Source organism: Idiotropiscis lumnitzeri, chromosome 9 (assembly GCF_059441095.1).
Source record: "Idiotropiscis lumnitzeri isolate Australia: NSW breed Sydney's pygmy pipehorse chromosome 9, RoL_Ilum_1.0, whole genome shotgun sequence".
Lineage (NCBI taxonomy): Eukaryota > Metazoa > Chordata > Actinopteri > Syngnathiformes > Syngnathidae > Idiotropiscis > Idiotropiscis lumnitzeri.
Window position 1 is genome coordinate 3,380,273 of NC_142399.1, and position 26,397 is coordinate 3,406,669.

The 26,397-nt window shown below is 41.0% G+C and overlaps 4 protein-coding genes across 5 annotated transcripts; 1 reads left to right on the forward strand and 3 right to left on the reverse strand.

The window, feature by feature from the left end:
• Positions 1–288: 288 nt before the first annotated feature.
• On the reverse strand, positions 289–5,229 carry spef1 (sperm flagellar and cilia associated 1). Its single transcript, XM_088305072.1, has 7 exons — positions 5,049–5,229; positions 4,483–4,594; positions 3,768–3,915; positions 3,645–3,690; positions 2,280–2,364; positions 1,648–1,753; positions 289–1,276 (listed from the first exon to the last, which is right to left on the reverse strand). Exons 1-7 carry the CDS (start codon positions 5,155–5,157, stop codon positions 1,142–1,144), a joined length of 741 nt encoding a protein of 246 aa, XP_088161198.1. The 5' UTR covers positions 5,158–5,229; the 3' UTR covers positions 289–1,141.
• Positions 5,230–5,827: 598 nt separating this feature from the next.
• Positions 5,828–16,438, reverse strand: adam8a (ADAM metallopeptidase domain 8a). 2 transcript variants are annotated; one of them, XM_088304932.1, is made up of 25 exons: positions 16,311–16,438; positions 16,098–16,198; positions 15,915–15,985; positions 15,743–15,821; positions 14,353–14,429; positions 13,816–14,020; positions 13,586–13,663; positions 13,436–13,504; positions 12,804–12,973; positions 12,639–12,720; positions 11,667–11,809; positions 11,410–11,587; positions 11,239–11,328; positions 10,929–11,124; positions 10,780–10,861; positions 10,514–10,691; positions 10,340–10,426; positions 10,172–10,256; positions 8,769–8,877; positions 8,491–8,689; positions 8,149–8,199; positions 7,990–8,046; positions 7,576–7,626; positions 7,423–7,503; positions 5,828–6,743 (listed from the first exon to the last, which is right to left on the reverse strand). In XM_088304932.1, the coding sequence occupies exons 1-25, from the start codon at positions 16,354–16,356 to the stop codon at positions 6,699–6,701; spliced, it is 2,610 nt and encodes an 869-aa protein (XP_088161058.1). In that variant the 5' UTR covers positions 16,357–16,438; the 3' UTR covers positions 5,828–6,698. The 2 variants fall into 2 exon arrangements, with proteins under 2 accessions (XP_088161058.1, XP_088161057.1); XM_088304931.1 differs by having other exon boundaries at positions 15,915–15,988.
• Positions 16,439–17,005: 567 nt separating this feature from the next.
• znf511 (zinc finger protein 511) lies at positions 17,006–19,705 on the forward strand. The gene is made up of 6 exons (XM_088304933.1): positions 17,006–17,256; positions 17,332–17,408; positions 18,093–18,294; positions 18,443–18,567; positions 19,201–19,428; positions 19,558–19,705. Exons 1-6 carry the CDS (start codon positions 17,110–17,112, stop codon positions 19,628–19,630), a joined length of 852 nt encoding a protein of 283 aa, XP_088161059.1. The 5' UTR covers positions 17,006–17,109; the 3' UTR covers positions 19,631–19,705.
• Positions 19,706–20,492: 787 nt separating this feature from the next.
• msx3 (muscle segment homeobox 3) lies at positions 20,493–22,190 on the reverse strand. Its single transcript, XM_088304935.1, has 2 exons — positions 21,683–22,190; positions 20,493–21,066 (listed from the first exon to the last, which is right to left on the reverse strand). Exons 1-2 carry the CDS (start codon positions 22,035–22,037, stop codon positions 20,660–20,662), a joined length of 762 nt encoding a protein of 253 aa, XP_088161061.1. The 5' UTR covers positions 22,038–22,190; the 3' UTR covers positions 20,493–20,659.
• Positions 22,191–26,397: the final 4,207 nt, after the last annotated feature.

Genomic DNA, 26,397 nt, shown 5'->3' on the forward strand with positions numbered 1-26,397 from the left:
TATTAGCAAATCACAATAACGGCAAATACATATACAGTACAGTAAATCTCCCTCACTTGACAGTTAAACATAGATAAACAAACAATAACGTTGCTGGTGTATTTCATTTACAAAAAAAAAAAAAGACGCTTATTTGGATTCACTATTAATTCTAACTCAAGAATAATTTTGACCATTTTATGGCTGAATAAGGTATGTATTTGACAGAAATTCTCTTGGTATATTCTAGAATTTCACCATTTTTGTTATTTTTAAGGATTATTGACTTATAACCTATAAAGAAGGTTAGTTGTGGGATACTTAAATTTATACTTAATTACAAACAAGTTAAGCCAATTTAGACCAAAGAAATATTGAACTAGTGTTATCGTGACAATTTAGTCAGTAATCATACATTTGCTTTTTTTCCCTTCATTTTTTTAAACAGATTTTATATCTGTGCATATTGTATAATTTTTGTAAACTTGATTAAAAAAAACAATTTTTCACTATTGTGTTATACTTTTGACTAAATACTACAACATTGTCAGTGTTCTCATTAAAAAAAAAACTTAATCTCATAATTTTCAAGCAGATAGTGCTATGTCATAACATTTTTCTGACATTCATTAAAATTGTATAAATTTTCCAATAATTAAAAAAAATTAACCATTGAAAAGATTTCAGATTTCTATCAATGACAGTGCATTTGTAAAACGCTACTAAATTCATATTAGACAAGTCCTCAATGTAACAAATACTCAGTTCAGCTCGCATTTTTTTTTTTACTATTGCAAAAATCCTCAACCAGACTCAGCAAGAAAATATTACAAGGCTGAGAAAAGAGTGAACGTCCAGGCAGTGCAGTCCACCGCTAATGTTAGCTAGCGGCTAGCAACTGCTAGCTGCTGACTGTCTCGTAACGATATGGTCAGTCACTTGGTGGCTAATGCCATTTGAAAGTAACTTCTTTTTACACTTCTGTGACGGGACGAGATTATTCAGATATTCGTTATTTCCAACAGGAAAAACAATCCTGGTTTCACCGTGAAACACACGTGAACCTCGCTTCTTTTTTTTCTAAGGGTTTAATCGAATCGAAGCGAATAATTCCAAGTGTGCTTTACTAATAACTTGAGACGCAAGTATTTCTTTTAAGGGCTTAAATGCTGCTGGATTTAGAATCCATGTTTCCTTTCAAACAGGTACACATCTCCAGTTTGTGCTTCAGGTCGTCTATCCGCATGTCCTTTAGCTGAACCAGGCGCTCCAACTTGCTCACCTTCATTTGCAGGATCTATACACACACACACACACACACGCACAGATGGGAAAACAACAGGGAGTGTATTGACTTAAGTCAGCGATGCGTGATGAAAAAAGAGAGGAAGTGTTGCACATTTGTGTCCTTGTGCAGCCTCTTGCCTCACATGCAGATGTTGTCACACATTGAGAGCTACATCCGCTGAGGTGAAACTGACTCATTGACCAACGCTGCTGACACAGCTTTTGCTATATATGCGTGCGCACACTTCCGCACACGCTTACACACACCTGCAAAATGTCTATATGACCTAATTTCTTTTTCAGCAGAGAAGGAAAATGGGACAAGTCTAGCGATGTGTTTCCCAGATTGGTGTGTGAGGGGGTGTTCGTGTGTGTGTGTACCTCCACTGTCTCCTGCAAAGCCATGGCCGCATGTTCTTTTTCCTTCAGAATTTGGCGTACAGCTGGGTCCAAGTTGGAGTAAAACTGAGCTGTGTGTTGTAGTTTGCTGCAACATTAAAGATCAAAAGAAACTTTTTTAAAAATGGAAATACATAAAGTCAACCATATCCATAGTGGGCGCTTAGAGTGTGTAACAGAAACATGCCATATAAATGTGGTGCATTATTTATTTTTATTGTTAAATAGCAGAATGAAAATCTAAATTGGAGTGCCCTGTAAAAATACCATAACGGGAAAATAAATAAATAAACATGACTTGCCCCCAAAATTGCTGAAAAGTCCAGACGAAATCTAGCGGCGGCTGTGAAAAAGCCTAAAGCGATGTTAAATAAGTTCGAGGAATTTCTGGCAAGTACTGGCTGTGTCAAGCATGTGACAGCAATCTCCCGTTTTCTTCATCTTTCAGCTTTTCTTATAAAACATATAGCATACCATCAGTGAAGCATTATATCTATACACCTGAAGGGTGTGTATATTTATGCAACCAGGATGTTCCCCCCTATAAGATTGTAGTTCATTTTTCCGTTTATTTGGTCGATGGCCGTGATCCATGTGAAGCTTTATTTTGTTACCTCGTCTCCATTTTTAACTTGTCTTCCCGTTTCACCTCCTCACGTACCATCTCGGACAGATATCGGGCTTCACTCTGACTAAGCTCTGAAGCAAAGAGAAGAGAAAAAAAATGGGACACTCCCTCCACAATCATGTTGACTCTTTTAAAAGAGGTGAATGATTTGCTGTTATTGGACATACTAAGAAGTTCGGTAAATCTTCGGAGCACAAACAATGAGAGAGGGGGGGGGGAGTATGAGCATGATGAGGAGAAGCAGAACAAGGGAGGGAAGGCCTTGAAGTTCTGCCATGCTGATCTTTGCTCAGTGATAAGGTCATCTGCTGATATAAGGATGTGTGTTCGGTGTCTCTCTGTGATAGCACGCAGGGTGGAGTGGTGGAGAGGAAAGAGGATCTGGTCTGGGGTCAGCTCACAAGGTTATTTGGCGGGGATGGATGAGGTGCGAGAATTGGAAGAGAGCCGTGTCAGCGACTGACGCCCAAAAGGTTGCGACATTTGCTTATCGCGCGTGTGTGTGTGGTCGCTACGATCCAGACAGGAAGACCTGCACTTAATGGGCGGATAGCAGACAGGATTAGGGCAAAATCCTGGAGAATCAGCATGTGAAGGTGTACCATAGTTAAGGGTGAAAAATTAATCAAATTCAAATCGACATTGTGCTGTAGTCAAATGCAATTTTCAAAATCGCCATGGTAGCAATTTTGAAATTTAGCAGCAGTTCGGCAAATGGCGACTAATTCATGAAACAAAACGATCCAAGCAATTGAATGCCACTCGCACCATACAAAGAGAATAACTTGTTGTCTATTCAAAACAACCGAACAACGTTGCCTTAAGAATGGCCCGCTGCTTTTGACATGCTAACAGTTAGCATTGATAGTTGCAGTTTTACAGCCTTTCAAGCAACGGACATTGTCCACAAAATGGTGGCTCAACACACCTAGACAAATAATTTAACAATACTCAGTCTTTTATTTTTTATCCTCTATGAAATAATAATAATAATAATAATAAGGCAGGTACATCAGAAGGAGTAGCACAATAAAATGGATTGCAGCATTAAATCATGGTGCAAAAACTGTTTTACTTCATCACATTTCATCTTATTCATCTTTTGAGAAGTACATTATAAAAAATTATTTTCCTTGATTAACTCATTCAATACCATTGACGGATAAATACGTCAAAATCCATTTATTTTTACTGGGCTGGTCGTGAATGAGTTAATGGCCTTTCCATTCATTTCAGTGGGGAAATATGATACTAGTGTTTTGAACAGCGTGGTCACCAAATAAATTAAACTTGTAAAGCACCACTCTATAGTCGTTAAAATGAGCACTAAGATAATGAAGGATGTAGTTACCCGTGAGCGTTTTCTCTGGGTTCCTGGTGTCATAGTATTCCAAATCCTGCATTAAAAACAGACATTTAGCAACACACACCGCACACAATACATGTCCACGTAAGCTTACTGCAGATCACATACGGATATGGTATGTGCCTTGTAGTCCAACCTCTGCTCGATCTTCTCCCTGAGGCCGCTCAGCACATTCTCGATCACCCCGGCGGATCGCAGTACAATCTTCTTCACCGACTTCTCAGGCACGTGGAAGTTGAGCTTAGAAAACACCTTCCTGTGTATGCAAAAGGACACTCAACAACGCACACACATCTGTTTGCAATTAGGACTGGAGCTGCAGATGGAAGGCGATTTGTACCGACGTTGCATGTTGTGATGATAAACACTACAGGGATCCTCGGGGCTGGCCGTGCGCCATTTAAAATGGTCCTTCACTGTGTTTGGACGGAGTCTCATGGCCAGATGAAGAGAGTTTAGCTAAGTTCAGCCACTGAATGTTGACATGTCCACTGGGAGTAGTGGGGGGGGGGGGGCAATAGACACTCTGGATTCCCATTGTGCCCATTTTCCATCAGTGCAACTTTATTTATGGGCTATACTGTAAAAAATATTTACGCTGTGTGAATTTATTCCTCGGTTACGGCAGCCAAACAAAGACAGCACAGGAACCCTCGAGTCAAGTGTGTTTAAGATACACACTCACTCGTCACTTTATTAGTTACTCTTACGCAACAAAGATAGGCAAGGGTGGGAAACCTACATTATGCGTGCTGTGTACGGCCTGCGAAGGCATTTGCCTGGAAATTCTTTTTTTTTATGTGATGGATGAATGCATGCATGCCTGTTAAGGAGGTTCCAGTTGCTGAGCTTCTGCTGAGTGGAGCTGGCAGGCGTGTAGTTGTGCAAGTCGATAATCTTTGGGAAGAAATGTTTGACCACCTCGGCCATCATCACTGCAGATAGACAGGCAATACATACGTGAATTATCATATTATATCGATGTTAGGAGGTTACCAATGGCACACTATTACAAGATTTTTTTTGGGTGGAGGGGCATCATTTTTGGGGAAGGAGGGGGGCATATTTATGGTTTAGACGTGTTTTTCACATACACAGTAATGTTTTTAATATTTAGATACAATTATAAACTCACAGTAAAAAAGCACAATAAACTCAGAATACATAGCTAGGATTTGATCTTGTTAGTCAATATTCAAGTGCACTCATTTTTACACCTACACATAAAAAAAATCATGAAAATCTCTGTTCTTGACAATTAAAAATAAGAATTATTTTCTTGGTAAAAGCGGAATGTTCTTTAGCGCTCTTACACTTGACTTTCATGAGACTGCGCAGGTATACATAACGTTGTGGCTCATTGATGTCCGAGTTTGAGCTTTTAAGTACCTCCGTCGCTGAAGTCATTGGCGATGTTTCTTTTAGGTCTTGAAAGACGGATTTTATCGATCCAAGCGTACAAATCCTGCAACTCGTCCTCGTCTAACTCGCGCTCCATTCGCTATTCGCGTTTTTGTCTGCTTATCTATTAAATTTTGACCGTTTCACAGACCGGACTGGGTTGTTTTGAGCCGTTGCTAGGCAACGCAGCGTAAAGGCCCGGAGCGGAAGGAGCACTGTTACGTGAGCATACGTACTTCTTACGTCGTGTAGTGATACAGTGTGTCTTATTCGCGGTTTAGCGACGTTTATAATTAAATACAGCACGCTAATGAGGCAACGAAGAAACATTTTTTTCTCATCTATTCAAAGTCAATCAATCAAATGAAAGAGACAAGACAGCTGGTTGAGCGATTTGTCAGTCGGAATATTTGGAAATTAAAATAAAAAAAAAAAAACCTTGTCTCGCAAATGAAAAACTGATTTTAAAGTGACTCCCAAATTTTTGAAGCGTAGTGTATTGATTAATAATCATTTGTTTTCATGCTTGTTATAAAGCGAAATCAGGCAATTTGGGATAGTTAAATATTGCAACTATTAAACAACAAGGGGCAAAAAATAAAATAAAAAAAGCAAATTCCAGTTCATTGCTTCAAAGCGATTAGTGGACATCTAATGACATTTCGTCTAGCCTGCTCACAGCCAGCAAAAGGTATCTGGGAGTTGCTACGGTGATGTACTGATGTACTGTATTAACGTCCTCAAATATTTGCACAGGGAAAAAAATATGAAGTTGTTGGAAATTTTATTTAGACACAAGCATGCACACATGATGGTCTTTATAAATAGAAATGAAACTCAGAATGAAATTTGAATCCTCGTTAAATGAGTTATTATTATAACTTTTATAAGCGACAATGTGATGATGACTGCTGCATAGGACATATAATTAAAAAAAGAAATCCCTTGAGAAGTTATAACGACATGTGTTGCAATGAGAAAAAGAAAATTGTCAACCACAAATTCATACATTCATACAGTCCCACAAAAGGATTCAAGGCAAATTCGTGTAATCTACGTCAGGGGTCTCGAAGCGCGGTCTTCGGGAGTCCCTATCCAACCTGTTTTAGATGTATTCCTGGAAAACATCTAAAACAAGCTGGATAGGGGATCCTAAAGACTGGACTTAGAGATTCCTAGTCTACGTTGTGTCCTTATCATACAAAAATCTTTAAAGTGCCCATTTAGGTGCCATATTTGAAAATCCCTAATCTTCTCTTAGTACCAAAACAATGAGAAAAAAAAGTTACAGCATCAGCAGTGCAATCATAAAGTGTTCACATATCCCAGGATGGAGGAGGAGGAGGACGTTTCCCTTCAAACACATCATCGTCATTGTCGTTGTGGCACAGCCAAATCAGCTGTCAGTCACAGTTTTAAAAAGGAAGCAAGGCAGACGGCGGTAATCCTCATGGCGTTAAAAAAAAAAGCACTTTTGCTTATTTTTCTTGTTGATCCTTCCGATGGAGCTCGTCCTTGCTTGAACCAACACCAACGTCTCCTGAAAGCGTTTTTTCTTTTTTTTTTTTAAGTCCTTGTAGACAGTGAGATAAAAGCATCAGTGTCTGAGGATTTCAGGTGTGGAAGGATTCCCGTTGGTCATCTTGGTCGACCGAGTTGAGTCTGGGCAGCTCTCCCGGCAAACTATACAAAGAAATACAATCAGCAAGCACACATCAGAAGCATCTTTCAATGCAATCTCTTCAGATGTGTGGACAGTGATGAACGTAGCACTTTTGTTGCTAGATTTAGCAATTTTTAAGACAACTGTAGCAACTCATACCCAGAACCACCAAGCAACAAATTTAGCTACTGTTAAAATTTGTTTGAAAATCTTTTGATTGGTGACTCCAGTGGTGGGCGGGCAAGGCCAAGAACTTCCCTGCTGGCCTAACATAATCAAGAAATCATGATCATATTCTTCACATTGATTCATATTATATGGCAGTGTTGAATTTTTAGGTTAGAGTTTTTATCCAATCAGAATTCAGGAAAGCTCGTGTTGCCAGGCAGATTTCATAATACCATTCTTGCTTTTTTTCAAACCACAATGGCTGAAGGAGGGAAAAATATGCAAGAGCCGATCGCAGCTCACTCCGAATGGCACAATGAGTCGGCAACATTGTGTCGCTGTGCCATCTCTTGTTGGATACTGTATATTACTTGTCAAGGGAGCTCATACCAAGCCACTGCTTGTTCATTCAACGGCTGCGTTGGGCTGATGGCCAAACATGAACGCGGATTCCTCAGGGATAACAATGTGAGTCTGATAAGATGAGGCGTGGCGGAGTTAGGAAAGCACCTCTGCGATGTCAAAACATACCAGCTGAGTTTGAGGCAGCGGCAGAGGGACGACGACGGGCTTTGGCTTCACCGGAGGCGTGACGGCTTTTGGCTTCGTGACCTGTGAGAAAGCAGATGATTACATCAAAACAACAACAATATTGACTTTGTGCGTGATTCAATGTTGACTTACCGGTTTGGACGTAAGTGGCGGGAGAGGTCTGGACGGAGGTAGTGGCTTTGCCTGGAAGTAATCACAAATCAATATGTGACAATTCATGTTATGCAGACCAAAGTTTTGGGGCACGCCTCTTAACTGGTTTAATGCCATTGACGGCTAAAGACGTCAAAGATACTTTTTTTTTTTTTTTTTTTAACTCGGCTGGTTGTGAATGAGTTTTAATGATCATGGGTGGGCTATGCAGGAAGGCCCTTTTCTTGTTTCAGCCCTGTATCAAGCTAGTTGATTTTTGCAGATTTAAAATAAAAAAACGGGCAAAAATGTAAAACTTTGACTTGTAATGCTATTCATCACAAACTGACTGTAATATTAAATCAATTAACCATGTTTACTGACATTTGAATCCATTCCAATTTTTTATCTTACCTCAGAGTAGATAGGCTTGCTCGGCACTGCTGGTGGTTGCAACAGTGGCCTTAATCCCTAAAAAAAAAATTAAATAAAAAACGCAGCAGAAACATAAACATTGCGGATGATAAGAGTTGCTCTCGTGGGGGTTCGCTACGAACGTCTGGATCACATTACCTGCTGTGGGCTCTTTGATGGCTGAGGTACAGTTGGTTTCTTTCTGGGGGGCTGTGAGGAAACAACGGAGTGGAAAGAAAAGGCATGATGAGTGGTTCCTTCGGAAGCTGACTTTGTAAAGACTTGGTTTCGTGACTGGAAAGTGAAAGGTTCCAGACACAATATGGGTCTTTGGGGGGAAAGCCACAGAGACAATTATGAAAGATATACTCCACGTGTGAGTTTTGGGTACGTTATGAGCAAAACAATTAACCCGTCTTTCAATTACGGATCTTCTGAAGAAAATAGTTTGACTGTATTTTAGTTTTATTCTGCAGTTTTGCACATATCTTGGTTCCAAACCTCGGGAGCTGTTCTGCAGGCCTTTAACGTCGTACTCGATGGCCTCACCGTGGACGAGGAAAGCGGTTTACACACTTGCGTGGCGGAGGACTCCACAAAAGTCGGCTTGCTGATGGTGGTGTTGCGAAGAGAAGGGCTGCCCCGTGCATTGCCTGATCGAAATAAAGGATTTGTCTGTCCTGAGGTAGATTGGAGGCATCTGTAAAATAAACAGCCATTAAGATCAAAAGACATAACGGCTGATTGATCCGTCAGGGCGAGAGAGTTGAATGTCAAACCTCTTTGAAGGTTGTATTTTCCGGCTGCAGCACATCAAACCTCCGATGATCAGCGCCGAGACTATGAGCAAGCTTACAGCCAGTGACACAATGAGCCCCAGTTCCGATCCTGTAATCACACACATCACATTATCAATATCCATTAAGCGCTTGGGGGAAGCAACAGTAAATGTCAGTTAACGTCATTACTGTATCTTCGAGGGGAATTCCGTGAAATCGCTTATACGGACGGGTGTCTCTATTTGATCACAAGAGCGCAGTTGTCCGACTCCATGCGGAATACATTCCAATACGTGTCGATGAAAACAAGCACATTCTCAACAAGGTCTTCGACGAGCATGTACAGTCCACTGAACATCCTATCAGTACAATTTGCTCAATGTTTGTGTAATTGTTTGCATCTGATTATACGAGTTGAGTCACACTGTTTTTGTCCTCGCTTTGTTTTGTACTCCTACTCCTCTTTGATGTCTGTCTGAATCTTTTATACATAGAGAATAGTTTGGATCACCGTTGTTTGATTTGTAAAATACACGCTTTTATTTCAATTTTCCATTACATTCATGATTATTGCACAAATCATTTCCATTGAACTATTTAATGACCTGGTCTGAAAAATACGGGAGCATTTGAGGTGGTTAAAGATAATACCTGTATTTTTTTCCCAATTTATTCTAGGGAGATTTTTGCCTTTCCAAATGGATGAGGCACGGTGAACCTGATGTTTAAAATGGGCACAGAGGCAAGGCCACTATTTGAGAAAATACTCGAATAATTTTATCTTGGACACTTACAATTTGAGACTACCGTTTGTTTCAAGGCATCTGAAATGTTCTCCTTACTTTTGCTCAGAGATGGGCATTTCATCCCATGGATGCAATGGTCTGTCATGGATGGATGAGCATTTTGGGGACGGAAGATGAGAAGGACGGATTAAGCAAGGACAGATGTGGCTTTTCGTCTGTCCCTGCAATCACTGAGTGTATGGAGTTTAAATATCTGCACTCATAGCAGAATAAAATCTTGTAATTCTGTTGTGTGTACGGGACCTTTAACTCACTCACTGCCATTGACGGATAAATACGTCAAAGATCCATTTTTTTCACTCAGCTGATAGTGAATGAGTTAACTTCAACTGAACGAGCGACTTGAAGTAAGCAAAAACACCGAAGCGTTACACGCGGCTGTGTGAAGAAGCAATTGAGAGCCAAAATAAGCATCTTAAGTTGCGTTTAGAACAAACGGATGAAGTGCAATAAATACAACCCCTACAGTGCCACCCGGGTCCGAGCTCATCAGTGAATTTTCTTCGCGTGACAACTAGAATCAGAGAAAGGCTAGCCTCTCTTCATGCACTGACGCTTATTTTTCTTTTTTGTTTGCGGGGTGTCTGTGTGTAATACCTTGGGACACTTCCGATTGCAGCACATCACAGAAAGGTGGCGCCCAACCAGGATCGCAGTGACAATTGCTCTGATGGTTGCACACCTGTTTTGGAGATCAATTCAGTCAAGTTCGTGATGCTTCAAATATTGCGCGTGTTCGTGTGTCTGCGTGGGTAAGATTTTCACCCCATGGTTGTTGCATTTGGCGGAGCAGTCATTGGTTCCATATGCTCTTATGTTTCTGATGTCATGACACTTTTGGTTGTAGCATACCTTAAAGATGGATCAATAGCTAGTTTAGTTCATGTAGTCTCAGGAACGCTACAATCTAAAGCAACACTTTTTATTCTTTTTTTTTACCATATTGTTGCCACACTTGGTACCAGTGGGCACCATGCCGAGGTCTGCAGGGTAGTTGTCTTCAGGGTTCATGGTCGCCTCGTTACATTCCTCATTTCCTACTTTGTAAAATGACTTCCTAGATGTCACTGGGAACTCCCATCCTCCCGAGCAGAAAAGTGTCCCGCATGATTGCTCCCTGCCAACCAAACAAGACGAACCAATAAATCTCAAAATCAAGAATGCAACGCTGATGTGACAAATATGGGACTGTGTCGAAAACATACTGGCCAAGACATCTTCGCATAAACAGGCTCTTTCTGCAACCTCCATGCTGGAAGAAACAAGCATCTGCAGCGACTTCAGCGTCTATAAACAAGACGCAAGTTGACTGACCAGTCCTCTTCAAAATTCAAAAATCCTTTTCATGTTCTACCTGGTCCCCACAGCCTCTTGCAGTGTTGCTGCCGTGACGGACAGTCTCCGTTGTAGCAATATCCTTTCCCACGGTTGCACGGCAGGCCGTTCTGAGCGTAGGCGTCGGGAGGACAGGAGGCGGCCAGTCCAGTGCAGTGCTCTGCCAAGTCACAGTTTCCTGTCTTTGGCCGACAGACGCTGCCTGACGCTTTGAGCTGCAAATGGCGATGGATCGCACATGCAATTAATCGGACACAAGTGACGAGCCCGGCGAATTGTTACAGCCACGTAGTAGCACACTGAGTCTCATGCGGAGATTGCATACGCACTTGACAGTTGTGGCAGCATTCACCCTCAGCACACTGGGCTCCTGCGCTAAGTCTGCAGTTGGTCGCGTTGCAACAGGGATTTGTGCATTCCTTGGAAGTGAACGTTGTATTACAATCGAGCCTTCCTTGTTGAGCTTTGGCGATGTAAATGTTGATGTGAGCGCAGCGTACCTCGACAGTTCCGCAGTCGCACTCCTCTCCGGGCTCCAGGAAGGCATTGCCGCACACTGGCCCGCCGTAAATGCGGCCAGTGGAGGGGGTGTCCAGCAGACAAGCTGGGTTGATCTCCTGCAGGAACCTGTTGAGCTGCTGCTGACTGCAGCTGCTGAACATCTCTGGAGGCACGGCACTAGAGGAGCATTCAAGATGACGTCTGCTTTGTGTTTTGAGAATCCCGTCGTGAAATCGGGCTTGGTAAATATTCTTACCCAACACTCTCCGCCATAATGCAGCCTTTTTTCGACGTCAAAGAACCACAGATGCAGTTTTCCGTATCGTGAGACAAGCCCAAGTTGTGACCCATCTCGTGAGCAATAGTGGAGGACACTCCTATTGCGTTATGATTATGATCCTGTGTAGAGGTTTATTAGGACATGTGAAACAGAATTACAGCGGAACCCGTGAAGTCCAACGCCCACTCACATTTAGAAAATGCTGTTAAGTGTATTTATGGATTGAATTTTCACCTTTCCTGATCTTTGCCTTGGTGAGGCAATTCAATCGACTTAGTCCAAAAGAAGAAGAGGAATGTCCAAGAAAGTTTTTTTTTCTACTATGAACTACCTTTAACACTCTTGAAAATGTGAAATATGTTCAAAAGTGGAGATTTTTTACTTTCTTTCCATTTTGCTTTTTATTTTGATATTGTTATAAATCAATTGCTCAACTGAGTGAACCTGATTGTTCTCGATTAATCGGCTCTTGAAGCATTATAGACGAATTGCACTGAGTTAGTCTTTACTAGAAAGTTGCTAGCTAAAGGACAACATGACGTCAGCTATGGGAAATCCATACCTCCATTATGGCACAACATTATCTTGATCAATATCCTGTATTGTTTATAAATTATATTTATAGTGTGAGTCGTGAAAGACAGACTCCAGCTTGGACTGGCGACGAGCCAATTACAGGGCACAAATAGAAACAACCAATCTACTCATGTTCATACCTAACATAATTAAGAAAAAATGATCATATTCTTCATTTTGATGTCATATTACATCCAAGTGTTGTATTTTTAGGTGAGAGTTTTTTATCCAATCAGAATTCCGCTAGCTCGTGTTGCCGGGCAGGTTTCACAATCGTAGTAGTTATCGTATGCCCAACAATTCACAGCTAAAAGTTGATCAAATTCGTCCGCTGATTATGAATAATTGTATGAAAGGAAAGAAAGCAAGCACCTCATTAACCGCTCCCGAGCTCGAGGTGCACATTGCATTTGTGTTGGCAAGACCGACCGTGGTGCCTTCGAAATCCAAGCCTCTAAACAATAAAAAGAGAACATTTTTCCCATACGAGTCAGAGCAGACGAAAGCCTCTTCACGTGAACCAAGAAATAGTCTTACGTGATGAATTGTGCGTTGTCATGCTTCATCCTCGGCAGGAGGTTCCGCTGGCGCCACTCGAGAAAGCGGCTGAGCGTCTGCTCGGGATTGGAGCTGACCTCGATTTGATCTTTGTACGACCAGATATCAAGTCCTACCAACATCACACGGACACCCACCGAACGATACAACTGGAACACAAGAGCGGAATTAGCACGTTCAAAAGGGAAGCAAATAAGTCGCAGAACTTAAAAGAGAAAAGTTGCAAAGCGAGTCAGACGTGACGCGACGCACCACATGAGCGAGGGTGCGCGATAATACTGTCGCAGACCACCACTGTTGGGTCTACTGTCTGATGAGTCACAGACGTTGGCAAAATTCGAAGAGAATATGCAAACTTATAAAGTGCGAAATGTGTGAAACTCCTCTGCTTAGGTGTTAAGATTCACAGTTTAAGTGAGAGAACTTCTCATTTTAATCACTTGCAGGGAACAGATCGTATCGGCGCACTTTTTTTTCTCAATTGCCGCTATCCAGACGCTATGTCGTGCAAGCACAGGAAATATTCCCAGACCACATAAAATAACGTGTCAATTATAAAATGAATCTATTTCACAGTACCGTCTATTTCGGTCTGTGTGTGAGACGCGTACCCGGTCAACATTGTTTGCTATTTCAAGCACTCTGGCCTCCACCGTCCTTTTATCACCGAACCTCTTGTACTAAAAGGAAAACATTGACATTAGTACGATTTCCTGATGAGGGAATGCAGATTGTAGATGAACATGAAATGTTTTTTAGACCTCTGTGTAGTCGACCACCATCGCGAGCTCCACTGTTCTGGGTTTTCGTTCTCCGTCTTTAGTCTGGCCTCGGCTTCTCTGAGGAAGTTCAACATTTCACAAGGAGGAGGAAAAAAAAACATAACCAGTACAGTAGGGTGCTTGGAAATTTAAGTCTTCTTAAATATGCAATAATCTGAGAATTCTGACAACGCGGAACTGAATAATGTATATTTCTTTCGCGTCTTTACCAGACTGCTGAGCTGGAACAGTCCAGACGGACGAGCGACATGATCATAGTAAATGGTTGTGTTTCCATGGGAACAGGAGCTCCTCTTCCTTCTCAGGTGTTTGTAATTGTAAACTGCATGAAGATCCTCATCATTGTCAACTTCAGCCCGCTGTGAAGCCAGGGGTTCTATCAGGTACATCTGATCCTGGAAGTGCACAAAGCCCCTCAAACAAAAAACAGGAACTTCAGAAAGGGGAAAGAGATGAGCATTGCCCTCATGTCAAACTCATTTTTTTTTCTTCTCATCTTGTAAAAAAAATGCTTGTATCTAAAATATGACAAAATGTTAAGATTGAAACATCTGGACGTCAGACACAGTTAGACTTAATCTTATTGATTCTAATGGCGGAGTCTGTATGAAACATGCAGGACATGAGTCACGGTTGGGCAATCTGGAGCCATAATGGCTTGAAGGAAATCTTTGCCATGCTATGGCAACGATAACCTGTTTGGAATCACATTTGCAGGATGGGGAGCGGGTTGAAGAAAGGCTTACTTTAATCCCGAGCACAGCTCCATGCTGGCAGAGGAGCCGTCCACTCCCACGACGTGTCCGTGGTAGTAGCAGTGATTCTGAACATGTCAGGAAAAGACAAATTGAAACACAAAAATCCTAATCAGAGCATAAATGAGGCTGAGCATGATACGTTACCTTTTATGAGTCATTGTCGGAAATGATCAAAAAGAACGTACATAAGCATTACGAATCAACTTCCCGTATGAGCATTAGAGGAAGAAACGGCGTCATTAAGTAATCAACCCTGCCCAGCTCACACGGCGATTGGGTGGATATGAAGCGAATTTTGAGGAAAGTACAACGCGTATGATGTATGATGCCACAGGATATCCTGGACTTGATGACAATCTGTGACACTCTCCGGTGTTGAAAAACGGACATTAGAAATGATTTGACCACAAAGTATTTGGATACGCTCTCAAATGAATGATTAATCAATTCATGGTTAGATGACAGCAGTCGTTGGCAACTGGTGAGCCCGTTTTTTAGGGCGCTTGTCCTCGTTAGGCTGACTTTCCAAAAACAAATAACCATTCGGGCTTGCTTTTCGAGTCTTTAATTAATCTAACATGCATGTTTGTGGAATGTTGTAGGAAGCATAAAAACATGCATGCACGTGGAGAACATGTCAACTAGGAAGGAGAGGTGCCTGGATTTGAACCGCTGACCTTGGAATTGAATTTTATTGATTAATCTTTCCACATGAAAATATCATTTTCTCTCAAATAAAGATTGCATGTGTCGTTGCAATCACGTGTTTTACGATCAAGCTATTTTTGGGGAATAATTTTATATTCCTTGTCTGACTTCTACAAAAGTGGGTCACAACTTGAAGACCACTGGAAAATGTGGCTCCCAAAAGACGAGCACTTGAGAACCTCTGGATTCTAGAGACCTTGGTCATCTCAATTTCTTATGTGAATAGATGGACAACAATTACCGTCTTTGGATAACACAACAAAATCTTGTCAAAAGAGGAATATGTTAACCTTATTTCATTTATTTTCTTTGTACTTCCTGTCTGCCTCATGTCCCACATTTGCTGGCCCCCAAAATTCTTTTTTTTTTTTTTTGTCAGCCTAAAGGGTTTGGAAACCTGCGGTCTGCGGATCATGTACGGTCCGCGATACGATTTAATCTAGCTGCCAAAAGCCCAAAACAATTTGACCCACAAATTCCAACACATATTAATGAACTTTTAATTGATCATTACATTAAACTATGCAGAAATTTAGTCGGCTGTGATGCCCCTGAAAGTAAAACATTAGCCCACCTTTCCCTCCACTGATATATTTCAGTTCTTGTGGGTGTATTTTAAAAACATACACTCCAAATTCTAACCACACAACCCTCATTTAACAACACATACCTTAAGAGCAGGCGTCGTTGTAAATTGGGTGCCTTGCTCGGAATAATGTGTCACAGAGAAGGTTTTTCCAATAAGTTCCCTGAAATGGTCAGGTTGGTTGAAAGCTCAGCAAATGGAACTACAGTATGTACACAAACATACACTCAAGTGGACAAATATAAATCTGTCTTACTTATTTCTCTCCAGGTGCAGTGTGCAATTTTGTCCTGCAATCCTCACAGAGTACTGCAGTACATCAGGATACTTCTACGCAAGACACACAGTATTACAGGTACATGAGTGGTTTCAGAAGTTAGAGTTGAGTTGTGCTGTTGCGTGTGTGCGTGTGCGTGTGTGAGGTGAGTAGATGATTTACCTGATGGGTGGCAACATTAGTGATGTGAGATGAATTCTTCAGCTTCTGAGGTGTCACAGTTTGGTACTTCATCACATGAGGTACATGAGTCCATACATCCCCTGGAAATAGGAATATCCCAAATGAGCCAACAAAGAAAGAAAAAGAAAAAAATATGAACGAAAATAGAAAGCAAGTAATTTGGAAGGAACAAAGAAAGAAAGAAAGAAATACCCCAAACGGAGAAGAAAATCCATATCAAATATCCAAAGTGGGTCATGTTGCTCGGACGGAATCAGTCATTGTGAGCTGGAATGGTCTGAGAAAATGCCGAAGACTAACCATCTCTCCGCCCCTCTATGTTGTAATTTCCTCAAACTGACCCTCTGACGCGGAGAAATCACAAGAGAATTAAAAAAAAAAAAAGAGCACAAACTTTACTCTTTGGAAACCCGTTAAGTATATTATATGACGCCATATAGGTTATAATTAGGTCCTATCCATTTGAAAAGGATTGTTTTCGGTAGAAAAAATAAATTAATTAAAACAAATTCACAAATTTCCTGTAACTCTAAAACATCGGAAAAACCAAAATAACGAATTTAAAATGATCGTCATCCTATGAAATAAGAAATATAATATATTTAAAGCTGCATTCTGACACATTAATGGGTTTAATAGCGTCAAATAAAATGTATGCAATCAATTAATCAGCCAAAGTTTTTGTGCAGCATGTCTGCCACCATCTGCTGGCTATATTGATGTACTGCATATAAAATAAATATAACCAGAAAATAGATTTCGAGTGCTTAGTTAGGTATCGGTCTATCAATTGGAAGAAAAGAAAATACATATAAAACATTTCCAAACATGAAATTATTTCTTTTGTTGCAAAAACGGGAAAAAAAATTGTCTTCATCTTTTTAGGCTTTAGTCTTCGACGTCATCATTCAGCGACACGAGCAACTGCAACCACGACTTGAAAAAAAAACAATTATAATATTTTTGACAACGTGGACGTTGAGAAATAGGAATGCTACAACCAGAATCGTTTCCAACTACGGTGGGGAACCGCAATAATGAAGACTACACGACTGACGACATTTTGCAAGAGGAGGAAAACCCGTTTAACTTCAGCCCTCAGCTCGTCTACCTTCATAAGGACCATGAGCTGTTTGAGGTAAGACAACCTGAATTACTTTTGAAATGATGCGCCGAACTCTTTTATTTCACACAGTGGACATTCTATTTTCAGGATGGAGACGTTGAAAGACACCTGTATCTTCAAGGCCTATATATTTCAGAAGCAGACGACGACAAACAAACCCTTAGGTGTGACACTTGTACACGTGCATCCTTGTGGGTAAAGCTTTTAATTTGTGGTGGCAAAAGTACTCAAACAATGGACTTAACTTCGTAAAAGTACATATTCGTGGGTGTTAAAAATACTGGTAATACTTTTTTTTCTCGTATGTTAATTGGCACATGACACAACATAGTCGCCATGAGTCTGTCTTGGAGCCAACTGCACCAGTTCTTTTAAATAAGGCCATGGATAGGAAATATTTAGTCTCTCCAAATCTGTTGCTCGCTGCTCCACGTTGTTCCTTGTTTTTGCTATCCCTGTTTTTCCGCCATAGAACTCCGAAAGATCTTGCAGTTGGTTGAACCCCAGTCCGGGGTGTACCTGGCCTCTCGGCCCAAAGTCAGCTGGAATAGTACTCAGCTCACTTTCAATCCTATTGAGGATAACTCTGTTTTCAAATGTAGGCCGTGAAAAATCAAAATTCAAAAGTACAGATATTTGGAATATATGCATAAGTACAGTATCAAAATATTTCTACTTCATTACTTCCCACCACTGCCTTCTATAAAGCACCGCAATATACTTTCAGCTTTATTTAAGCAGTTTCACACACGCATGACATTTGACATTTAGCTCTTAGAATCAGTTTTTGAATGCTTTCATTTCCAGGGGCTCAGAAGATCAATGTTTTTGTCTTGTTCTTTTCCCAGCGTTTCAGAGTTTGCCTGTCACATCTCTGGCTGCAACGCAGTCCACGGCACTTTAGAGGAGTATGAGCACCACTACAACTCCTTACACAGACACGTGTGCTCCATCTGCCGACGCTCACTACCCACCGCTCGCCTCCTGGACATTCACATTCAGGAGTGGCACGACTCTGTCTTTATGGTCCTCGCACAACGGCAAGACATGGTATGAAACACGGGAATCAAATCTCTTGCGTTCCCAGGTGGGGGAATCTCATCATATTCGAAATGTTTTCACACTCAGCATGTCAAGCCCGCCAAATATAAATGCAGGTCTGCATAAAGCGGTTTTACATCGCATACATGATTTACAGTACCAGTGTTTGGTGGAGGGCTGTGAACACAAATTCAGGACGAGCACGCTCAGGAAGGACCACCTAATACAATTTCACAAGTACCCTCCGGACTTCAGATTTGACAAACCCAAAAGAGAGAAAGGGTGAGACTGCATCATTTGCTCAATAGATGGCAGCAACGTTCTCTATGCGCTTCTTTTTTGTTGTCTTGAATGCATAGTTTTCTGCAGATGTCTATCAACTTTGCTGACCGCTAAAAATAAATACTTCTCTAAATGATTCATACTGGTATTCAGAGGTGGATAGGCTATCGAGTTGTACTCACGTGTGTTTACTTTATAGAATAAAATGAGTCAAGTAAAGATGAATTATTCTGCTACATCTTGATGACAGAGTGATTCTGATGAGATACCAAAAGTGCTCGATCGTAATTTTAAGACAACCATTTTTTTCCCCTCTGTTGTTTTTACCATGCTTCATGCAAATGAGTCACTTTGACAACTTTGCTTCTATGTGAGGCAGTGGAGACTTTGTGTGAGGTCATGCCATGTGACTGCTAGGCTGCATTTGATTGATAAAATTGCATCATGTGATATCTCCTGAGTTATAAAAGTTATGAGCGGAAGGTAATGGAATAAAATCACTGTTTCTTCTAAATGGAAAATATTTTTTGAGAAAAAGTTACGTAAATGTGTCACGTTACTACCCAACTATGCTTAGATGTGTGAATTCCCTTGTATAGCTAATTCAGTTAAAATTCTTTTTTTTTTTGTTAGACCTCAGGCAACAAAGCAGCAGCAGCAGATGGACATGGAGATGGAGGTGGTGGATAATGCGAGTGAGGTTCTTTGTGAGGAGCAGTCCAAACAGGCAGATCAAGAGGAATCCATGGAGATGCCCGTGTCCACGGCAGGGAGCCACTTTTCTGAAAAAGGCGCCTCACATGAGGAGCTGACAGCGGGTCACAACACAAATGAGCATCTGAAACCACGATACTCTTACAGGTTAGTAGGAATGTTTTAATAACATTTTAGACATTTTGTAATTCAGGCTTTGTGACAGCATTTGAATTCCTCTTAAATATTCCATTGTAAATTGAACAATCCCGCTTAATTATATATTTTTTTTCCTAGGGTTCCCTCTAATGTATGCTTTGGTCACGGCTCCATTCGAGGCTTCAGAGGTCACAGAGGGAGGAGGAAATGAAACCTCCTCAGAAATCACAAATGTATGCTCTATTATTTCATATGACAGTAAATAAAATAGTTTTCTTGCATATTATTTGTTCAGGCAGTCCTTTGTGTGACATGCGCACATTATTTGCTGTATGGCTTCAAAACTGAGATTATAAAAAAAAACCAAAAAAAAAAAAAACAAACAAAGTTCAGTATATTTGTAATAGACTTTAATTTCCCCAAATGCTTTTTCAGCCAACAAGTATAAAATACACACAATCACTCTTGAGTATAAAATAAGTCATCATTCTTTATTTACAGATACAAATGGTGCCTGCTGTTATCGTTTAAGAGCTTTTCAAACTGCAAAAAAAAAAAAAAAATTAAGATTATTAATATTGGGAAAAGAATATCGCATAATGTGGAGTAACCTACATGCACATGGAAAGGTCAAGGTCCATTTTAAATTTGAATACAATTATTGCTTCGTAGCTCTTCCGTCTTCTGTGCAAGGTTGTTTGACTGGCTACTTATATCTTTGGATTACAAATTATAGAATGTCACATGATACATTTTTTTGGCTTGTAAATCCTGTTCAAATTTTGTACATAAATACGCATAGAAAGTCTAAAACACCACCAACATTAGATAATTGCCTCAATTTCAGTTTTTTTTCACCTTCATTCTTAAGAATATAATTATTGTTTTTTTTTTAAGAAATCTAAGTTTGATAGGAAACCCTTTCCCTTTTTGACAGCTTTTTACACTGCAAAACGCCATTTTTTATTAACCTGCAGTCAAGTGGAAAATTATTAAGGCCTAAAGTTAAAAGAAAAATATTAAAATGCTTGTCTATTCGCTCTAGTTATTATTAATTGTTAACACATATGAAGTTTCATTTATATATATATATATATATATATATATATATATATATGAACTAAATAAATATTCTCACTTGAATGTCTTTATTAGACTTTTGTTGCTTTGTGGCATGGAGGTCATGTGAAAGGCAAAGGCACACACACTCATTCACGCAAAGTGTCCAATCAATGCGTTGTTAAGACAAGTAGTACATCCCATAGGGTCCACCGAATAGTCTCGGTACCGGTAAGGCGGGCCGCGGGCCGTTCACAACCCCGTAGAGGGCCGGTGCGCCCATGGGTGCGCTCAGGGGGAAAGGGAAGGCGAAGGCCGGCAACAACGGCTTGGCGGCCAGCTTGAGTTTCTCCAACTCGGCCTCCTGCAGTCTCTTGGCCTTGGCCCTGCGGTTCTGAAACCAGATCTTCACTTGTGTCTCTGTGAGGCTGAGAGAGTTGGAAAACTCGGCTCTCTCGGCGATGGACAGGTACTGTTTCTGGCGGAACTTTCGCTCTAGGGACAGCAGCTGAGTGCTCGTGAACGGAGTTCGGGGTTTCCTGTTGTTCTTGTGTTTGCGCAGGTTGCAGTGGCTCGGGCTGGGGAGTCCTGCGAGGGCACATCAATCATTAAATATCTATCATTCCATTAAAGCCAACTTTAATTGCATAGAAAATGAGATATTTAAAGTCTCTTTAAACGCTTAATTACAACATCTGCACAAGTTAATAAAACGTTATGTAATAGTCTAATTGGCACTGAGTTAACTTTATGTTCACTTCATTGTGTTTTGTAGCTTGCAAATTAAAGATTGCATAATAAGGCGTTATTTTCATCTCTGTTCAGTGCGTTAATCGAAACACGTTATGGTATTCGTTGCATTTCTACCACAGCAGCAACGTTGTTATATTAAAGTAGTTCAGTGAAATCCGGTGTAACTTAAGTCTTGTTTAAAACAAATGTTTACACAATATCTTTTATAGAGCGCTACAAAATAATAACGCATTCGTTTTAAAAGCCATAAAATACATTTATACTAACAATTAATTTTTTTCGGGATGCTGTTTATTTTATGTAATATGTAATAAAATCTAGTCCTGAACGCGAAACCACTTTTACTTGCGCGCCTCCTGATTTTCTCCGCTGTTGAAAAATAAATAAATACAGATAGATTTATTTGTAATTCTTGAACATGGTGGATAAATAATTAAGCGCGTCCACTCACTGGGAGGTGATGCGTAGGAAGACTGTAACCAGGGGCTGCTCTCCTTGTCGTTGACGTCCACGTTCTCTGTTTTGAGCCGACTTAGTTCCACTGGCGAAGTGCGCCCTGTGTCCTCTTCTATTCGCGCGCTGGCCTCCGTGGATGGTTGACTTCTAGCCTGCGTACGGTCCGACATGAGCGACTCCACGCTGAAAGGCAGATCCACACTTTTGCTTTTACACCTTGCGACAGGTGACGAGTCGAGCTGCTCGGGTGCGGAGCCCCCCGAGGCGCGCTCCTCCGCGGAAGTGTCCCCCGGTGCGGCTGAAGGTGGCGATCCCTGCGCAGGATTCATGACGCACAGCTGAGGTGCCATACAACCAAAAATCCCTCCGTTCTCTCCGTCGCTGTTTGCGTGCTTTACCCCAGTAAAAATATATATTTTTAAAACTCTAGGACCATGCACCAACTTGCTCCTCACGCAGTTAAGTGATTTCCCTACTCTCGGTACCACACGCTTTCTGCTGTTGCGGACCTCCGTGACTCCACCCAGACTGTCTCTGATAGGGCAGCAATTCTCGTGACGAGGCTGCGATGCACAATTCCAACCAAAGGCTTCAATTGGGACCCTAAAAATGTTCTATTGCTTGCACTCTCACCCCCTTGAACATTCCAGCTGCCCCCCTCCTGTTATTTGGCATTCTTTACTGTATCTTAGTCATTTTACAGTCAGCATTTCACTCTCTTGTGCTGATGACTTTTAGTCAAGGAGCTGCCAGGGACCATGAAAAGAAATTTTACTGCATGCAGTGGAAACTTGCATTAAACTATGCATTTTATTGATATGGTTGTGAAATAAAAATGACAGCTACTTGGTAGAGTAAGCACTGAAAATATAATGACATTCATGGAGATTCAATTATTTGCAGCAAGACTGAGATCGACCCTATATCCGAAAACCATCTCTTTCTTTAAATAATTGGACAAACATTCTCTAGATTAATTTCCAGGAAATTCAAAACTGAATAACCTCTTCCATTAAAATGAAATGCAATTAGAATCTGTGGAGAAAGAAATAAAATCTCTGCAAACACCACCAAAAACAAAATGGCCAATTGCCTTTTATGATTTATTGTAATTTGAACATTATCATCTATAGAACAAGAATCTACAAACAAACAATAAAATCAAATAAAATAATAATAAGCAAAGCCCCCATACAAAATGTATTCAGACACTCACCATAAACTTGGCGATGAATAATTATCTGCTTACAGTGAGCAATAAATGACATCCATCGATCCATTTTAATTACAACTAATCCTGTTCTAGGTTGCTGGAAGCTGAAACCTGTTCCAGTTGGCTTCTGGCAAAAGGCGGAGTATAAAATATGAAAACAATATATTTTTTGAAAAAGCAACATTTTGGTTTACCGGTTGTCACGCCTGCCTCACAGTTCAGACCCTCAAGGTGACCTTTTTTTTTTTTTTTTTTAATTAATTCCTCCTCAAAGTGACTTCTCCATGTACACACATTACCACAATACCCTTCATTGGGCTATTTGCCGCACTGCTGTCCTTGTTTGACTAACAGAGGAGCAACACTTTTGCACAGCAACAGTTATTGAATGAGAAGAGTAAACACCAATGCTAAAATGTAATGTTGTTTCTAACAAAAACATGATTGAAATGTGTTTGTACCATTCTGTATCCTCTTCTTCCAAGTTGTACAATGCCATCACATGCTCCCTATCTTATGCTATTTAGTATTTACTGAGCATATGCAGCAATTGCCGTCGCACTTTCACACAAAAACATAGTGGAAATTGTTAAGGGCTAACTTAGCATGAAGAGTTATTGCGGCCGATTTTAACCCCCTCTTGACTGTGAGGTAGGTGTGCTAACCGCTACCACAACATATCGCTTTCAAGTGATCTTCTTCCACATTATCTTCTTCATCGCGGCACAACCATTCGAAATAGCAGCAGCGGTGACTTGAATGTGACCGCGAGTTAATGTGCAGCCTTAATGGGCCACGTTCCAGTCCAGATACCTCGGTTTTCACATGAAATATGAGTCTTTTCCCCCCAAAAATTCCAGAATGACGTCACACCCGGGTTGCGGCTTTGTTGTAAACACATTGAAAAAAAAAAAAAAAAAAGATTATGGATGCCGACAGGAAATCATCTTCTCAAAATAGAAAGGTTTTGTTTCAAAACCAAAATACGACTGAGAGGGGGCGACACCACACAGGGTCGACTTTTGGTGATTGCAAAATTGCAGCTTTGCAGTTTTTTTGTATTTTTTTAGTTCAGTTGACTCTTCCAGTGCTCTGTGATTGACAGGCGACCATTCGAGGGTGTCGTCTGTCTCTCGATCAAAGTCAGCCAGGACGGCTATCAGGAAGTCATTTTTGGCTATCAGTGGGGAAAAAAAAGACATTAAACATTCTGGAGGTATCATAGAAAATCAGTCGCGTTACTGTAATTTGCATGTGGTCCAGTATTTAGTTTTTGGGGCAACTTCCACACTATTGTTATTAAATAAAAATAAAGTTCCCGGAAGAACAAGTTGATGCTATTGTTCCCATCTAAACACTGGAAAAACTGGTGTCACCGGTGTCGTAGCCCACTGACTAGCGAAAAGAAAATGTTTCAAGGCTTCCTTATCTGAGCACTTGAAAGTATGCAGACATTTTCATCCGTGCGTTTCATTTAGGAAGGAATTTTACAAATCTGGGTTATTTGCAGTACTTCAATACACTGGAATGACTGTAAAGTTTCTGCCTCCTGGCCGAGTGATAATCAAATTATCTACGGCTGCGTATTGGCCGTATTTCAAGCTATTGTGTTCTTTGTCAGCCATTCCGCGGGACAGACAGCGAAACCCCAAATCAAGTTGAAGAGGCCCCATTAGAGAGGCCCGTCCAATTGGGTCGTCGTGCTTTGCAGCACTTCAAATCAAGTCAAATCATTTTCGGAGAAACTTAATGTTTTTTTTTATTTTTTTACCCCCTATGGGAATTACTTTTTTTTCTTGGGAGGGGGGCAACTAGCACACTGACGGTTTGCGGGACAATTGGTTAAATAGAGTTAACCGTTTCTTTCCCTGAGGTACTTTTCTCGCTTTGATCCTGCTGTGACTGGCGCCTGTCTGCTCCATGTCTAACCCCCCCACCACCCTCCTCGTAGCTACCCGCTGCCCCCCCCCCTCGTCCCTCCCACCCTCGCTCTTTCTCTGTGTGTGTGTGTGTGTGTGTGACTGATAGATTGCTGAGTAACCAGACAACATTTCAGTGCCTGTAATTTAGTGTTCGACATTGCATTCTCGCTACTTAATGTGAATGTAGCAACCTTTGGCTTGGATTCCCACTCTTTGAAAAAGGATCAGGCTTGGCTGTGCAGGCTTGTTTTGTTTATTTTAAACGTATATGGAGTTATTCTTATCTCTCGCGCAGCACCGCACACATTCCTTAGGAGCCATCGGTGAATATTTTTGCTTTGAGGGGAAATTCATGAAAAGAAAATTGCAGGAACTAAACATAACGTCCATTCTGCATGTCATGATTTGATGTTGGTTTAATAACATGCAAGACGCCCTTTGACCTTATTACATCGCCACATTTGTCATCTTGTTTTGTAAATATTAAACCATAATAAATTGTAAGACACTCAGTAAATTTGCAGTTGATAAAGTTGCTCTCATTTCTGCGAGTGCTGCAGCTCACCAAAGTCAAGAATTGTTAAATGAGATCAGTGTGGTTTTCCTCTCAAACCAAACATGTTCGAGCAGGCTTTATTTCATTAAAAAAAAAAAAAAAAAAAAAAAAGAAAAGTCTCTGCCTTTCATGACTTTAGGAGGGTGCAGAGTCATCTGGCATAAACCTTTATAAAACACCCGGCAGGGGAGTATTTGTGGTGAGAGTGTAACATCTTTAAAGGTAAGCCTCGCAGAACATGATCTCATTTGTGATGTGAGTGCCAACGCCGGCTTGTCAGGAAGGATGTTGTATTACATACATTCCTCGCAATTTTATAATAGCTCCCATTGATCAATCGAGCCACTGAAAATGAGCTTTGAAGTGCCACTTATGCATGAGTTCACGCCAACGTGAGCTAATCAATAGAAGCGCGTGCCTAAAAGTTAAACAAATATTCACAGTCTGATTGCAACGGTATAAAAAAAATATATATAAAAATATAAAATTATTTGGAAAGGCACACACCTGCCTTGATCTGATCCCAAAGTTGACAGTGCTTGTCAGAGCACAAACTAAGAATGAAGTCATAAGAATCGTCTGTAGATCCCCGAGGATCGCCTCAAGGCACAAATCTGCAGATAATGGGAACGTTTAGAACCTTCAGGATTCTTCCCAGAACTGTCCTCTCATTTTAACTCGGCAATCAGAGAAAAGGCCTTCGTCAGGGGAGGTGATTGAGAGCTTGATGTTCACTCTGTCACATCTCCAGCGATCCTCGGTGGAGAGAGAACCTTCCAGAAGGACAACCGCGTCTACGGTAGGCCACAAATCAGGCGTGTATGGTTGACTGGGACTGAAACTTGGCCAAGTCCACGTCTATCGTGAAGGAGCATTATCCCCGAGATCCTCTCAATTTTTCAATACATAAAATACATCGCGAACAAATCTCCACTTGTAGTTTCGCAACCCCGAATCCCGCAAGGACCCTCACCCACTTGTTGGACTTCCGTCACGCTACTGCTTGTTGTCCAGCAATC

Excerpts from the sequence above, each read along its gene's own strand:
- spef1 (XM_088305072.1), bottom strand. The coding sequence starts at position 5,157 with ATGGAGCGCGAGTTAGACGAGGACGAGTTGCAGGATTTGTACGCTTGG. Across the intron at positions 4,595-5,048 it reads CAATGACTTCAGCGACGGAG|TGATGATGGCCGAGGTGGTC; the intron begins GTACTTAAAAGC and ends GTCTATCTGCAG. Across the intron at positions 2,365-3,644 it reads CCCAGAGAAAACGCTCACGG|AGCTTAGTCAGAGTGAAGCC; the intron begins GTAACTACATCC and ends TCTTTGCTTCAG.
- adam8a (XM_088304931.1), bottom strand. The coding sequence starts at position 16,356 with ATGACCCACTTTGGATATTTGATATGGATTTTCTTCTCCGTTTGGG. Across the intron at positions 11,588-11,666 it reads ATTATGGCGGAGAGTGTTGG|TGCCGTGCCTCCAGAGATGT; the intron begins GTAAGAATATTT and ends ATGCTCCTCTAG. Across the intron at positions 10,257-10,339 it reads CCAAATGCAACAACCATGGG|GTGTGCAACCATCAGAGCAA; the intron begins GTGAAAATCTTA and ends TCTCCAAAACAG.
- znf511 (XM_088304933.1), top strand. The coding sequence starts at position 17,110 with ATGCTACAACCAGAATCGTTTCCAACTACGGTGGGGAACCGCAATAAT. Across the intron at positions 17,257-17,331 it reads AGGACCATGAGCTGTTTGAG|GATGGAGACGTTGAAAGACA; the intron begins GTAAGACAACCT and ends TTCTATTTTCAG. Across the intron at positions 18,295-18,442 it reads TCGCACAACGGCAAGACATG|TACCAGTGTTTGGTGGAGGG; the intron begins GTATGAAACACG and ends CATGATTTACAG.
- msx3 (XM_088304935.1), bottom strand. The coding sequence starts at position 22,037 with ATGGCACCTCAGCTGTGCGTCATGAATCCTGCGCAGGGATCGCCACCT. Across the intron at positions 21,067-21,682 it reads TTCCTACGCATCACCTCCCA|GACTCCCCAGCCCGAGCCAC; the intron begins GTGAGTGGACGC and ends GTGCCCTCGCAG.